At 35.8% G+C, this 12,324-nt stretch overlaps 1 protein-coding gene across 1 annotated transcript in view; it reads left to right on the forward strand.

Moving 5' to 3' along the window:
* The window catches only part of SERINC1 (serine incorporator 1), a 29,314-nt gene that overhangs the window by 4,832 nt on the left and 12,158 nt on the right, over positions 1-12,324 (forward strand). The window contains exons 2-3 of the mRNA XM_026504725.3: positions 7,025-7,186; positions 9,977-10,146. Coding sequence (XP_026360510.1) covers positions 7,025-7,186; positions 9,977-10,146 — 332 coding nt within the window. The remainder of the gene's footprint in view (positions 1-7,024; positions 7,187-9,976; positions 10,147-12,324) is intronic.

The raw sequence follows: 12,324 nt of genomic DNA on the forward strand, positions 1-12,324 counted from the left end.
TTGTTTATCAAAATTCTTTGGGCTGTTCTAGTTCCCTTACCTTTCCATATAAATTTTTAAAGCAACTGGTTTATTTCCACCAGCCTCTTGCTGGGATTGTGATTGGAATTTGGAATTGACATCTTAAAATATTGAGTCTTCAATTCATGAGCCCAGTTTATCTTGCCGTTTATTTAAATCTTAGATTTGTTTCATCATTGCTTTCTAATTTTCATCATATTTTATTATATATATATTTTATTAGATTTATACTTTAGTATTTCTTTTTGTTGGTTTAATTTCAGTTTTCAGTTGATTTTTGTTGGTATGCAGGATTATGATTAGTATGTGTATAATGACCTTGTATCCTGGGACCTTGTTAAACTCCCTTGTAATTCTAATAGCATTTGGTAAGTTTTTTGGGATTGTCCGTGTAAACAATTATTTGTGAATGGAAAAGTTTTACTTTTCCCTTTCCTGTGTATATTCCTTTTCTTTTTCTTGTCTTATTGTATTGACTAGAACCTCTAATGTGAAGTTAAATATCTGTGATGAGAGCAGATATCCTTGTCTTGTTTTGAATCTTAGGGGAAATCAGACTTTCACCATGAAGTATGGATGGCAGCTATAGCTTTCTTGTAAATGCATTTTATCAAGTTGAGGATATTGTGTTTTTTCTTTGCAGACAGTTTTGTTCGATTTATCGTGAATGGCTGTTGAATTTTGTCAAGTGACTTTCCTGCATCTGTTGAGATGACTGTAAATGGTTTTTCTTTAGTCTGTGAATATGGTGAATTGCATTGGTTCATTTTCAAAAGCTCAATCAGTCTTACTTTCCTTGACTAAACCCTACCTGGTCACAATGTTTTATCCTTTTTATATCCTTTATTTTTATTTTATTTTTGTTTTTTTAAAGATTTTATTTATTTGTCAGAGAGAGCAAGTGCACAAGCAGGGGGAGCTGCAGGCAGAGGGAGAAGCAGGCTCCCTGCTGAACAAAGACAGTGGGGGACTCCATCCCAGTACCCTGGGACCATGACCTGAGTGGAAGGCAGACACTTAACCAACTGAGCCATCCAGGCATCCCATATATCCTTTATTTTTAAAGGCTTTGTTTTAGGGGCACCTGGGTGGCTCAGTCAGTTGAGTGTCTGACTCTTCATTTCTGCTCAGGTCATGATCTCAGAGTCATGAGATTGAGTCCCTTGTGAGGCTCTGCACTGAGCATGGAGTCTGCCTAAGATTCTCTCCCTCTGTCCCCCCCCTCTAACTTGTACACTTGTGCTCTCTCTCTCCCTTAAATAAAGCGGGCCGGGGGAGGGGGGACGCTTTCTTTAGAGTAGTTTTAGGTTCATAGAAAAATTGAGAGAAAGATAACAAAGATTTCCCATATATTCCCTGAACCTACACATGGATAGCCTCCTTCGTTATAAACATCCCCCACCAGAGTGGTATATTTGTTAAAATTAATGAACCTACATTGACACATCATAATCTCCTAAAGTCTGTTGTTTACATTATGGTTCATTCTTGGTGTTGGACACTCTGTGAGTTTGGGCAAATGTATAATGACATGTATCCACCATTATAGTAGCATACAGAATATTTTCACTGCCCTTAAAGTCCTCTGTGCTTTGCCTATTCATTCCTGTACCCACTCCAGCCCCTGATCCTTACTGTCTCCACAGTTTTGCCTTTTCCAGAATTTCATATAGTTGAGATCACACAAGATGTAGTCTTTTCACGTTGCCTTCTTTCAGTTAGTAACACCCGTTTAAGGTTTCTCCATGTCTTTTCATGGCTTGAGAACTCCTTTGTTTTCAGCACTGAATAATATACCATTATTTAGATGTACCACAGTTTTATTTGTTCATTCACCTTCTATAGGACATCTTGGTTGCTTCCAAGTTGGGGAAGTTAGGAATAAAGCTGCTATAAACATCCATGCGCAGACTTTTGTGTGTACATGAGTTTTAATATGCATTTCCATATGCATATGAAATATGATGTGGAACATCTTTTCATATGCTTATTTGCCATCTGTATATCTAATTTGGTGAGGTGTCTGTTGACCCATTTTTATTTATTTTTTTATTTTTTAATGATTTTTTATTATATTATGTTAGTCACCATACAGTACATCCCCGGTTTCCGATGTAAGGCTCGATGATTCATTAGTTGTGTATAACACCCAGTGCACCATGCAATACGTGCCCTCCTTACTACCCATCACCGGTCTATCCCATTCCCCCACCCCCCTCCCATCTGAAGTCCTCAGTTTGTTTCTCATAGTCCATAGTCTCTCATGTTTCATTCCCCCTTCTGATTACCCCCCCTTTCTTTATCCCTTTCTTCCCCTACCGATCATCCTAGTTCTTATGTTCCATAGATGAGAGAAATCATATGATAGTTGTCTTTCTCTGCTTGACTTATTTCACTTAGCATTATCTTCTCCAGTGCTGTCCATGTTGTAGCAAATGTTGAGAACTCGTTCTTTCTGATAGCTGAGTAATATTCCATTGTATATGGACCACAACTTCTTAATCCAGTCATCTGTTGAAGGGCATCTCGGCTCCTTCCACGATTTAGCTATTGTGGACGTTGCTGCTATGAACATTGGGGTGCATATGGCCCTTCTCTTCACTACGTCTGTATCTTTGGGGTAAAACCCAGTAGTGCAATGGCCGAGTTGACCCATTTTTTAATCTGATTGTTTTCTTATTTTAAGAGTTCTCTGTGTGTTTTGGATAACAGTCCTTTAAGATCAGATGTGTTTTGTAAATGTTATCAGACAGTTGGCCTCTCTTTTCATTGTTTTGACGTTGAACTTTGCAGAGCAGAATTTTTTAAATTTTAATGAAGACAAGTTTATCAGTTATTTATTTTTTTTGTGAATCACGCGTTTGGTATTGTATCTGAAAAGCCATCGGCACACCCAAGGTCATTTAAATATTTCCCTGTGTTATCTTATACTAGTTTTATAGTTATAGGATTTATATTTAGGTTTAAAATCCATTTCAAGTTAATTTTGGGGAAGGGTGTGAGATCTGTGTCTATATGTCTAGAATTCATTTTTCTGCATATGGATGCTCAGTTGTTACAACACATTTGTTGAAAAGATCATCTTTGCTTCATTGAATTGCCTTTGCATCTTTGTCAAACATTAGTTGATTGTATTTATGTGGGGCTATTTGTGGGCTAGGTAGTCTGTTCCATTGATTTGTCTATGCTTTTTGACAGTATCACACTGACCTGATTACTGTTGTTGCTTTGTAAAGTCTCAAGTCCAGAGACGCCTGGGTGGCTCAGTCTGTTAAGTGTCTGCCTTCAACTCAGATCATGATTGCTGGGTGTTAGGATTGAGTCCCACATCAGGCTCCTGGCTCAGTGGGAACCTGCTTCTCCCTGTGCCTGTCACTCCGGCTGCTTGTGCTCTCTCTGACAAATAAATAAATAAAACCTTGTATCCTGCAACCCTGCTATAATTATTTATTAGTTCAAAGATTCTGTGGGGGTTGTTTTGGTCAATTCTTTTGAAATTTCTATGTAGATAATAATGCCATCTGTGAATAGAGATAATTTTATTTCTTCCTTCTCAATGCATGTACCTTTTATTTCCTTGTGTTATTTGCATTAGCTAGAACTTCTGGTACAGTGTTGAAAAGGAATGGTGAGAGGAAACATACTATAATACTGTAGCATGGTATTTATTTTTTCTTTCTTTCACTTTTAACCTATTTGCATTTTTATATTTAAGTAGGATTCTTGTAGAAGAGATAAGAGTTGGATCTCAATATTTTATCTAACAGTCTCTGCCTTTTCATTGGGAGTGTTTATGCCATTTACATTTAGTGTGATTATTACGTTTGGGCTTAAATCAGCCACCTTTCTATTTTCTGTTTGTCCTGTTATCCCTTTTCTGTAGTTTTTATTTTATTTTATTTTATTTTTTTGGCCTTATTTTGCATTAATTGGCCGTTTCTACTATCCTGTTTTATTTCCATTGGTTTACTGGCTAGTCTTCTTTGTCTTGAGTTTTTCAGAGGTCACTTTAGGGTGTATAGTATTCATTTTTAACTTTCTACAGTCTGCCTTCATGTCCAGTCCATGTCACTAATTCTTCATTTAGTGAAGAATCTTTACTTACATTTTAAGAACCTTGCAGTAGTGTATAGTTGAATGTCTTGAATGTCTCCTCTTGCATAGTGTTTGCAATCATCATATATTTTTCTCCCACCTTTGTTATAACCCCCCACAATACATTGCTATTATTTCTGCTTTAAAGGGATAATTATCCTTTAAAGGATTTTTTTATATTTTACAATTTCCATTGTTCTTCATTCCTGTTGTATACATCAGCCGTCTGGTATAATCTTCCTTTTATTTGAAGGATTTCCTTCAACATTTCTGGTAGTTTAGGTCTGTTAGTTTTGGATTCTTTTTCCTTTCTATGTCTGAAATGGTTTTATTTTACATTAATTTTTGAAAGAGACTTTGAGCATAAAATTTTATCATATGTAGTTTTCTTAAAGTGCTTACTTTTGGTTTGCAGTTTTTTAATTAAAATTGATGCCTTTCCTTGTTTCTCTTTTTATAATATGCTTAATTTTTCTGCCTGCTTTTTAAAGATTTTTCTGTTTACAGTTGTTTTTAAGCAGGTTGTGATATGAGTTGGTATGGTTTCCATCATGTTTATTTTGCTAGAATTTCATTGAGTTTTTTGGATCTGGGAATTTATAATCTTGATTAAATTTGGGAACATTTTGACAATTATTTCCTCAGTAGGATTCTTCTGTTCATTTCCCCTTTTGAGAGCTCCAATTTCACTTACATTAGGCTGCTTAAAGTTGTCTGTGCTGATCTTCTGTTCATTTTTGTCCTAACATTTTTGTCTCATTTCTTTTGCTGTGTTTTTGGGTTCATTAATCTTTTTTGCAGTGTCTTAGTGTTTTTTGGTTCAGTTACTTTATTTTTCATTTCTACAGGTTTGGTATAGATCTTTTAAATTACCTTCCATGGCTTTCCTTAACATGCTGATTTTTTTTTTAATCTTGTTAAAATAATACTTTTTACCATTATCTATAATTTAGTCATCGGTGTTGTCAGGTTGATTTTGATTGATTGATTTTTCTCATTAAAGTTTGTATTTCCCTACTTTCTTGCATAACTGTCATTTTTTTTATTAGATGTCAAACATTGTAAATTTTACCTTGATGGACGTTGGATGTACTTGTATTTTAAAAAGAAAATTCTTGGGCTTTGTTCTTGGGCATGGGTGAGTTACTTGAAGAAAATTTGATCTTTTTGATGTTTCCTTTATGCTTTGTTAAGTGAGACTGGAGCAGCCTTTAATCTTATGGCTGATTTTTTTTCTAAGTATAACCCATAACTCACTGCCTCCTGGATAACAAGGTTTTTCCCCTATGACTGGTGGGAATACTAACTCTTCCCCCTCCTTTGGGTATTTTATTCAAATGCATGCAGTGATTAGTGCTTTGCTGAAGAATCAAGGTGAAGCCTCTGCAGATTTCCAGAGCTCACTTTGTAGCTTTCTTCTCTCCAGGATTCTTCCCTGTAGACTCTAGCTGCCTTTACTTCTCTCAGTGACCAACTCTGTTCCAGCTCCCAGCTGTCTCCTTAAATTCAGGTGAACTACTGGCCTCTGCTTAGGTCCCCGTCCCTGTACTGGATGCTCTCCCCAGGCAGAAAGTTGGGTCAGCCGTGGGGCTCACATTGTTTCCTCTCTCGGAAGTTACTGTTCTGCATTACTTGTTAATTGTCTGAAAAACCATTGCTTTGTTTAACTTTTTTCCATTGATTAGGGCAGTAGGATATATCCAGTCACTATTAAACCCATCTTGAGCTGAGTTTATAGTAATTATCTCAAGCTTTTTTCTGTTAGTAATTTTATTTTCATCTGTGTTTGTTTTGTTCCTTGGTAGTTAATTATTCTTTAAGTTTGACTTTCTCTTTTCATTATCTTATTTTATTCTTTTCCCATTTCATTTTTGAACTTTTTCATTTGCTTTTTGTTATTTTTCTGTAGTTCATGTGAAGTACAGAATTTCCTTTTCTTACTGAGTTATGTTTTGTTTCAGACTGGATTCTTCAAATGTTTCTCCCTCAGCCTTTTTTTCAGTTCCCCCGAGGGTTGTACTTATTTACTTATTTTTTTGCTAGAGTATGTTTGCATAGTTGCCGTGACTTCTGTTTCTTTCTTACTTAAGCTTACTATAAACAGCTTTGTTCCCTGCATTATATTGGTTGCTATAGTGTGTGTGACTGCTGCCATACTCCGTTCCCTTGGTTTCTCAGACTTTCCCCCCAGAGCTATAGCTGTAAGGCTAGAATATCCTAGTCTGTCCAGCTCTCTGAAGTCTTGACAGTATGGGGGAGCTCAGCCTAGGTTATGGTGAGTCCTTGTGAGAACACTTAACCTTTCTGAAATACTGGCAGATTCCCTTATTAGTGTTCATCTCTCCTGGTGAGGGAATTATCCTATTCCTCTGGTGTACTAGTAGTTTACTGTGGCATTCCACTGGAGAAAGTTAGCTAGCCTGAGTTTTCAGTTTTCACTACCACCAACTCAGAAGAGGGAAAAGATAAGGATGCCAGTTCCCTTCTTTTTCTCTTCTGGGGTATTTGAGAATTCTCAGAATTCTGTGAATTCACCCGTATGATTTCTGGTGGCTAAAGGACAGGAGCCAGAGATAGGCTTGTTATTACTCCAAGGTTTTTTGTTTATTTTTGCTGAACTCTTTGCTGATGATTTTTTTCCTTTGTTGTTTTAACTGATTTGATTTATTTTAAATGATTTAGAGGTCAAACGCCTTTATGTTTCACTTTGGTCCATCTTTACACAGAAAGTACTAAGTTTTATAGTTTGTGGAGTGATTATGTATGAACCAAATACATTTGTTCCTTGGTAATTACTTTAACTTCAGTCCTATCTTTCTTTTTTTTTTTTTTTTTTTTTTTGAGTGGATAAAAGAAATCTTCAGTGTGTCATTTTAAACTATACTGATTTTTAACTCTTTTTTCCTAGATACCATGTTTATGTGGCAGTGCCCCGTGTTTGCTGTGTCGATGCTGTCCTAGTGGAAACAACTCTACTGTAACTAGATTGATCTATGCACTTTTCCTGCTTGTTGGAGTGTGTGTAGCTTGTGTAATGTTGATACCAGGAATGGAAGAACAACTGAATAAGGTGTTTTGTTTTTTTTTTTAATTGATTAACTGAACCTATAATGAGTATGCTTAAAACTGATTGTTGGGTTTTGGAAAATTGTACAAAGTAAGATAACATGTAATTCCAGTTTTAGTAATCCTCATAATCTTTTGGAAAGAAAGATGATATAAGACTTATATAAGCTTAACTTCTGTGATGGTGGTACAGAAAATGTGCTGTGGTAATAAGGAGAAATAAGTAATTCTAACCAGTTAAATGTCAGAACTCAGTGGGTCTCATGGAAAAAGCAACATTCTAAGAATGAGTAGAACTTTTGTATGCAGAGATTGAAAAATAGGAAGCAAAATGAGGATAGAGAGCTTGTTGAGCAGAATATGTATGCTTTAGGAAGACTGATCTGATAATTAGAAGTTAAGCAGTTAAATGTGGAGGCTCTTTTAATCATGTAATCAAGAACTGTATAGGGGGCCAGCAATAGCTTTTCTGAATGTAGAATTAACTGAATCTGGTTTAAATATTGGTAGTGATGGAATCATACATAATACCCAGGTTCTGATTCTAGATAACTAGCAGGAAAATGTTACTGTTAACCTGAGGTGGAGGGGTGCTTTATTTTATTTTTTTTTTAAATTTTTCAGGGAGTCAGGTTATAAAAGGAGATGAGGAAACTATAATTCATTTAGTTTATAAAACAATGATTTAGGGATACTGCACTACATACGTGTTTGAGAAAGTGTGTTTGTGTATCTAACGGGAAGTAGAAAACACGGTATGTAACAAAAAATCCTAGCTAGAAGTGTTTTGGGAATGGAGATGAAAGTTGAAATCATGGCTGCATATGCTGAAGACTATTCAAAGTGAGCAGACAGTGACTTTGACAAAAGCTGTTATTGAAAGGGGTTGGTAGAGAAAAGGGAACCTGAGAAGGAACAATGGAAAAGGGTGAAACAAGTGAATGCCCTATGGTGCAGACCTTAGGAAGAAAGTATTTGACAACCAGTACATCATTAGTGTCTTGAAAAAGCAATTTCTTTAGAGTGCTGGGATCAGAAGTGGGAGGAGAATCAGACAGCCGTGAGGAAATGTAGCCAGTAGGTATAAATTGCTGATTTGAGGAGTTTTGTAACAAAGATGGTGGTCTCAGGGCAGCTAAATTAAGGAAAGGATTTTTTAGGATGAGATTTAATCATTTATATTTTGAGGAGTTAAAGATATGAGCTTTAATCTATGTGAAGGAGAAATGATCAAGAGAAGGTATAGAAGTTGGCTTTCCACCAAGACGAGACAAATGACAACAGAAAATTTGAGGTTGAGAAAGAATATGGCAGTTGACCTCCATTTTAAAGCACCATATCTGCTTGATGTTGGCTTTGGGGTAAGGAAAGATGGTGAAAGTTGGAAAAGTGAGATTATTATGATTGTGAAAGTAACTAGCATTGTACATGGTAGATGTGGATGACCAGTTAATGTTACTCAAGTCCTTGGGTATAAGCAAAAGACACATGGTTTTGTCTGGATCCAGTTGATGGTGGTTATGAATAGTTTAGTTGGTGGATGTTAATCTCATCATCAGATATTTCTGCATCTCTGCTTTCTGAAGGTCATCAATGATTTGCATTTCCTAGAGTGCTTGTGAGATGTAGGGCAATGTCTCTAGTACTTACTGATCAGTGAGTTGTGAGTTGAAGAAATACACATCAGCCTCTACTTACTGATACAAGATTTCTTTTTTTTATCTGTCACAACATGTACATCATTTGAAATGGTGGCTTCTCCAACAGCCTGGACTCCTGAAGTGACTATATGAACCAGTTATGTACATGTGCAAGAGCAAGAACTACATCTTTGCTGTTTTAAGCCACTGATATTTGCTGATTGTTACTGAACTAGCTTAACCTGACTGAACTAGGTGGTTGAATTAACTTAATGATGGGAATTCCGCCAGGTGGTGTCCTTCTCTCATACAAGGGAGTGGGATAATTAAGAATGCCTAGTTGAGTACATGATGCAAGTAAATATGGGTAAGTACATACTGTAGGGCTTAAACTGGCTGAGATTTAAGTGAGACTAAGAAAGGGCTTACAGACCGCGTAGGAACTAGCAAAAGGAAGTAGTGCCTCCCCAGTAGCTTAAATACAATTGTAAGTTCTTGGTTTTAAAGGCACAAATTAGCAGTCATATTTTGGCATATCCATTTGCTTTAACATTTTCTAGAGGAAATAATTCTTATAAGTAGGAGTAGTATATGTAGTTTGAGGACTACTCCCATTTATTTCACTTAAGGTTCTTTGGTTTTTTTGTTTTGTTTTGTTTTTTTGTATTCTTGATTCCAGTGTGACTTTCTGTAATGGCCATCAGTCTTTTTCAGATTTCTAAGTTAAAAATAAAATCACTGTCAGCTATTTGTTAATCCAAATCCATTTGAGAAGCCATCATTGTTCTCCTCTTCAGTATTTAGAAGCTGACTTACCATATAATTCCTTACACTTTCATTGATTGTATTTCTCTTTTATACAGGTAATTTAGCATATCACAGGAGAATGCAAGTTTTAGAAAATTTAAAATAAGTCTGCAAGTCAGAATAAATATCCAGTTTTGGATCAGCATTTATAGTTTATCATGGGCTCAAATAAAGTGAAAAGAGAATTAAATGTCTATCTGATGAAAATGTTCCAGACTTACCTTGATTACATATTTAGCATAAACTGTAAAGCAAATTTCTGTTTTCTAAACGTTAAACTATTTGATTATCTAGAACTTTCATTTTTACTTGAAAAAATTCTACATCATAAACTCGTTGTTTTCTAGATTCCTGGATTTTGTGAAAATGAAAAAGGCATCGTTCCTTGTAATATTCTGGTTGGCTATAAAGCCGTGTACCGTCTGTGCTTTGGCTTGGCTATGTTCTATCTTCTCCTCTCTCTGCTAATGATCAAAGTCAAGAGCAGCAGTGATCCAAGAGCCGCAGTTCATAATGGGTACGTCGTTGAAGAATACAAAACTCTGGGTAGCCTTTTCTCAGTTATTTTGAGTCTGTCTAAAGAAACTTTAAAATAAATTATGCAGTTTGCAGATTCGTTATTCATGAATGACCAGGTAAAAATACCTTCTTGTCTCTACTGAGAATGTCAGATTTTAGAAATATAAATAGTAGCCTTGGGTTATTTATTGGTATAATCTCTGATGCATGATGTTTTATAGTTCATCATAAAAAGATCTACTGGGGCACCTGGTGCCACAGTCAGTTGAGCATCCCACTCTTGGTTTTGGCTCAGGTCGTGATCCTCAGGGTCATGAGATTTAGCCCCGCCTCAGACTCCACACTCATTGTGGAGTCTGCTTGAGATTCTCTCTCCCTCTCCCTCTGTCCATCCCGATTGTGCATTCTCTCTCTCTCTCTCTAAAATTTTAAAAAAAGAGGATCTACCATATCTGTTACTAATAAAGAGGAACTCATTCCTCCTCCTCCTCTTAGCTCTCAGTAGATCAGTCTTACTACTTAGACCTACAGTGCAACCAAAATGAAAAACTTTAATCCTCAGCAGGGTGATTGATTGTCTAAATGGTTGGTTGTACTAGACAATCTAGAAAGAAACTTCAGGGTCCTTTTTATTAATCTCCCTTAATGTAGAGCATCACTTCTCATACTTAATTTGAATGTTTTGAATTTTATCTGTTTTCTCCCCATAAATTTAAAAAAAATATTTTTTGGGTATCTGCTGTTGTTTATTATTATGCTACCAAAGACAGGAAGAATGAACAAGTGAAATACAAATACTAGTGAAAAATATGCTGTGACAGGTTGGTTTATTTTATTTTGTTCTTCTAGTCATTGGTATTTGTTTATTTGCACTTTTACAACTCTATCGTGCTTTTAAACACTTCTCAAAATACACCACAGAATGGCTATGACAACTATTCCTTGAGATAACACTCTAGGCAGAGTAGCATGCATAAACATGTAAGTAGTCCTACAACCATCTTCTTTACGTGTGTTTTCATTTTAATTGAGATAAAATTAACATATAACATTGTAGATTTAGCATATACAAAGTGTTGATTTCATACATTTGTATATTGCAATGTGATTACCATTGTAGGGTTAGCCAACACCTCAGTCATGTCACATAGTTATTACTTCTTTCTTGTGATGAGTGAGAACAGTTAGCAACTTTGAAGTCTGTAAGACAGTTTTGCTGCTTAAAGTCACTATGCTGTGCATTAGATCTCCAGGACTTATTTACTGGTTGCAAGTTTGTTCCCCTTAATGACATCTCCCAGTTCCACCCCCATATATCCATACTCTGGTAACCATTCTATTCTTAGTTTTCACAAGCTTGGCTTTTTTAGATTCCGTGTATGAGTGATATCATATGGTATTTTTCTTTGTCTGGCTTATCTCACTTAGAGCCATGCCTTTGCAGTTCATGTATGTCCTTGCAAATGGCAGGGTTTGCTTCTTTCTCATGGCTGTATAACATTCTGTTGTATATCTGTTCCACAGTTTCTTCATTCATTGACAGACACTTAGGTTGTTTTCATATATTGCCTATTATGAATAATGTGGCAATAAACATGGAGAGCAGGTATCTTTCTGGTATCCTGTTTTCATTTCCTTTGGATATATAACTAGAAGTGCAATTGCTAGATCTATACAGTAGTTTCTATTTTTAATTTTTTGAGGAACCTTTATACTGTTCTTCATAGTGGCTGAACTAGTTTACATTCCCACCAATAGTGCACAAGAGTTCCCTTTTCACCATATCCTTGCCAACACTTGCTCCTTGTTATCTTCTTAATGATAGCCATTTCATTTTAACAGGTGTGAGATGATATCTCATAATGGCTTTGATATACATTTCCCAGGTGATAAGTGACACTGAGCACCTTTTCGTATACCTGTTGGCCATTCGTATATCTTCTTTGGAAAAATATCCGAGTTCCTCTGCCCATCTTTTAATTGGATTTTCTGTTTCTTCTTGATTTAATCTTCATAGGTTGTATGTTTTTAGAATTTATCCATATCTTTTGGTTATCCAATTTGTTGACACATAATTCTTCAAGCAGTTTCTTATGAATGTATGTACTTCCATAGTATCAGTTGTAATGTCTCTTTTGTTTCTGATTTTGAGTATTCTTTTTTTTTTTCTTGGTCT

Source organism: Ursus arctos, unplaced genomic scaffold, assembly GCF_023065955.2.
Source record: "Ursus arctos isolate Adak ecotype North America unplaced genomic scaffold, UrsArc2.0 scaffold_13, whole genome shotgun sequence".
In the NCBI taxonomy this organism is placed as follows: domain Eukaryota; kingdom Metazoa; phylum Chordata; class Mammalia; order Carnivora; family Ursidae; genus Ursus; species Ursus arctos.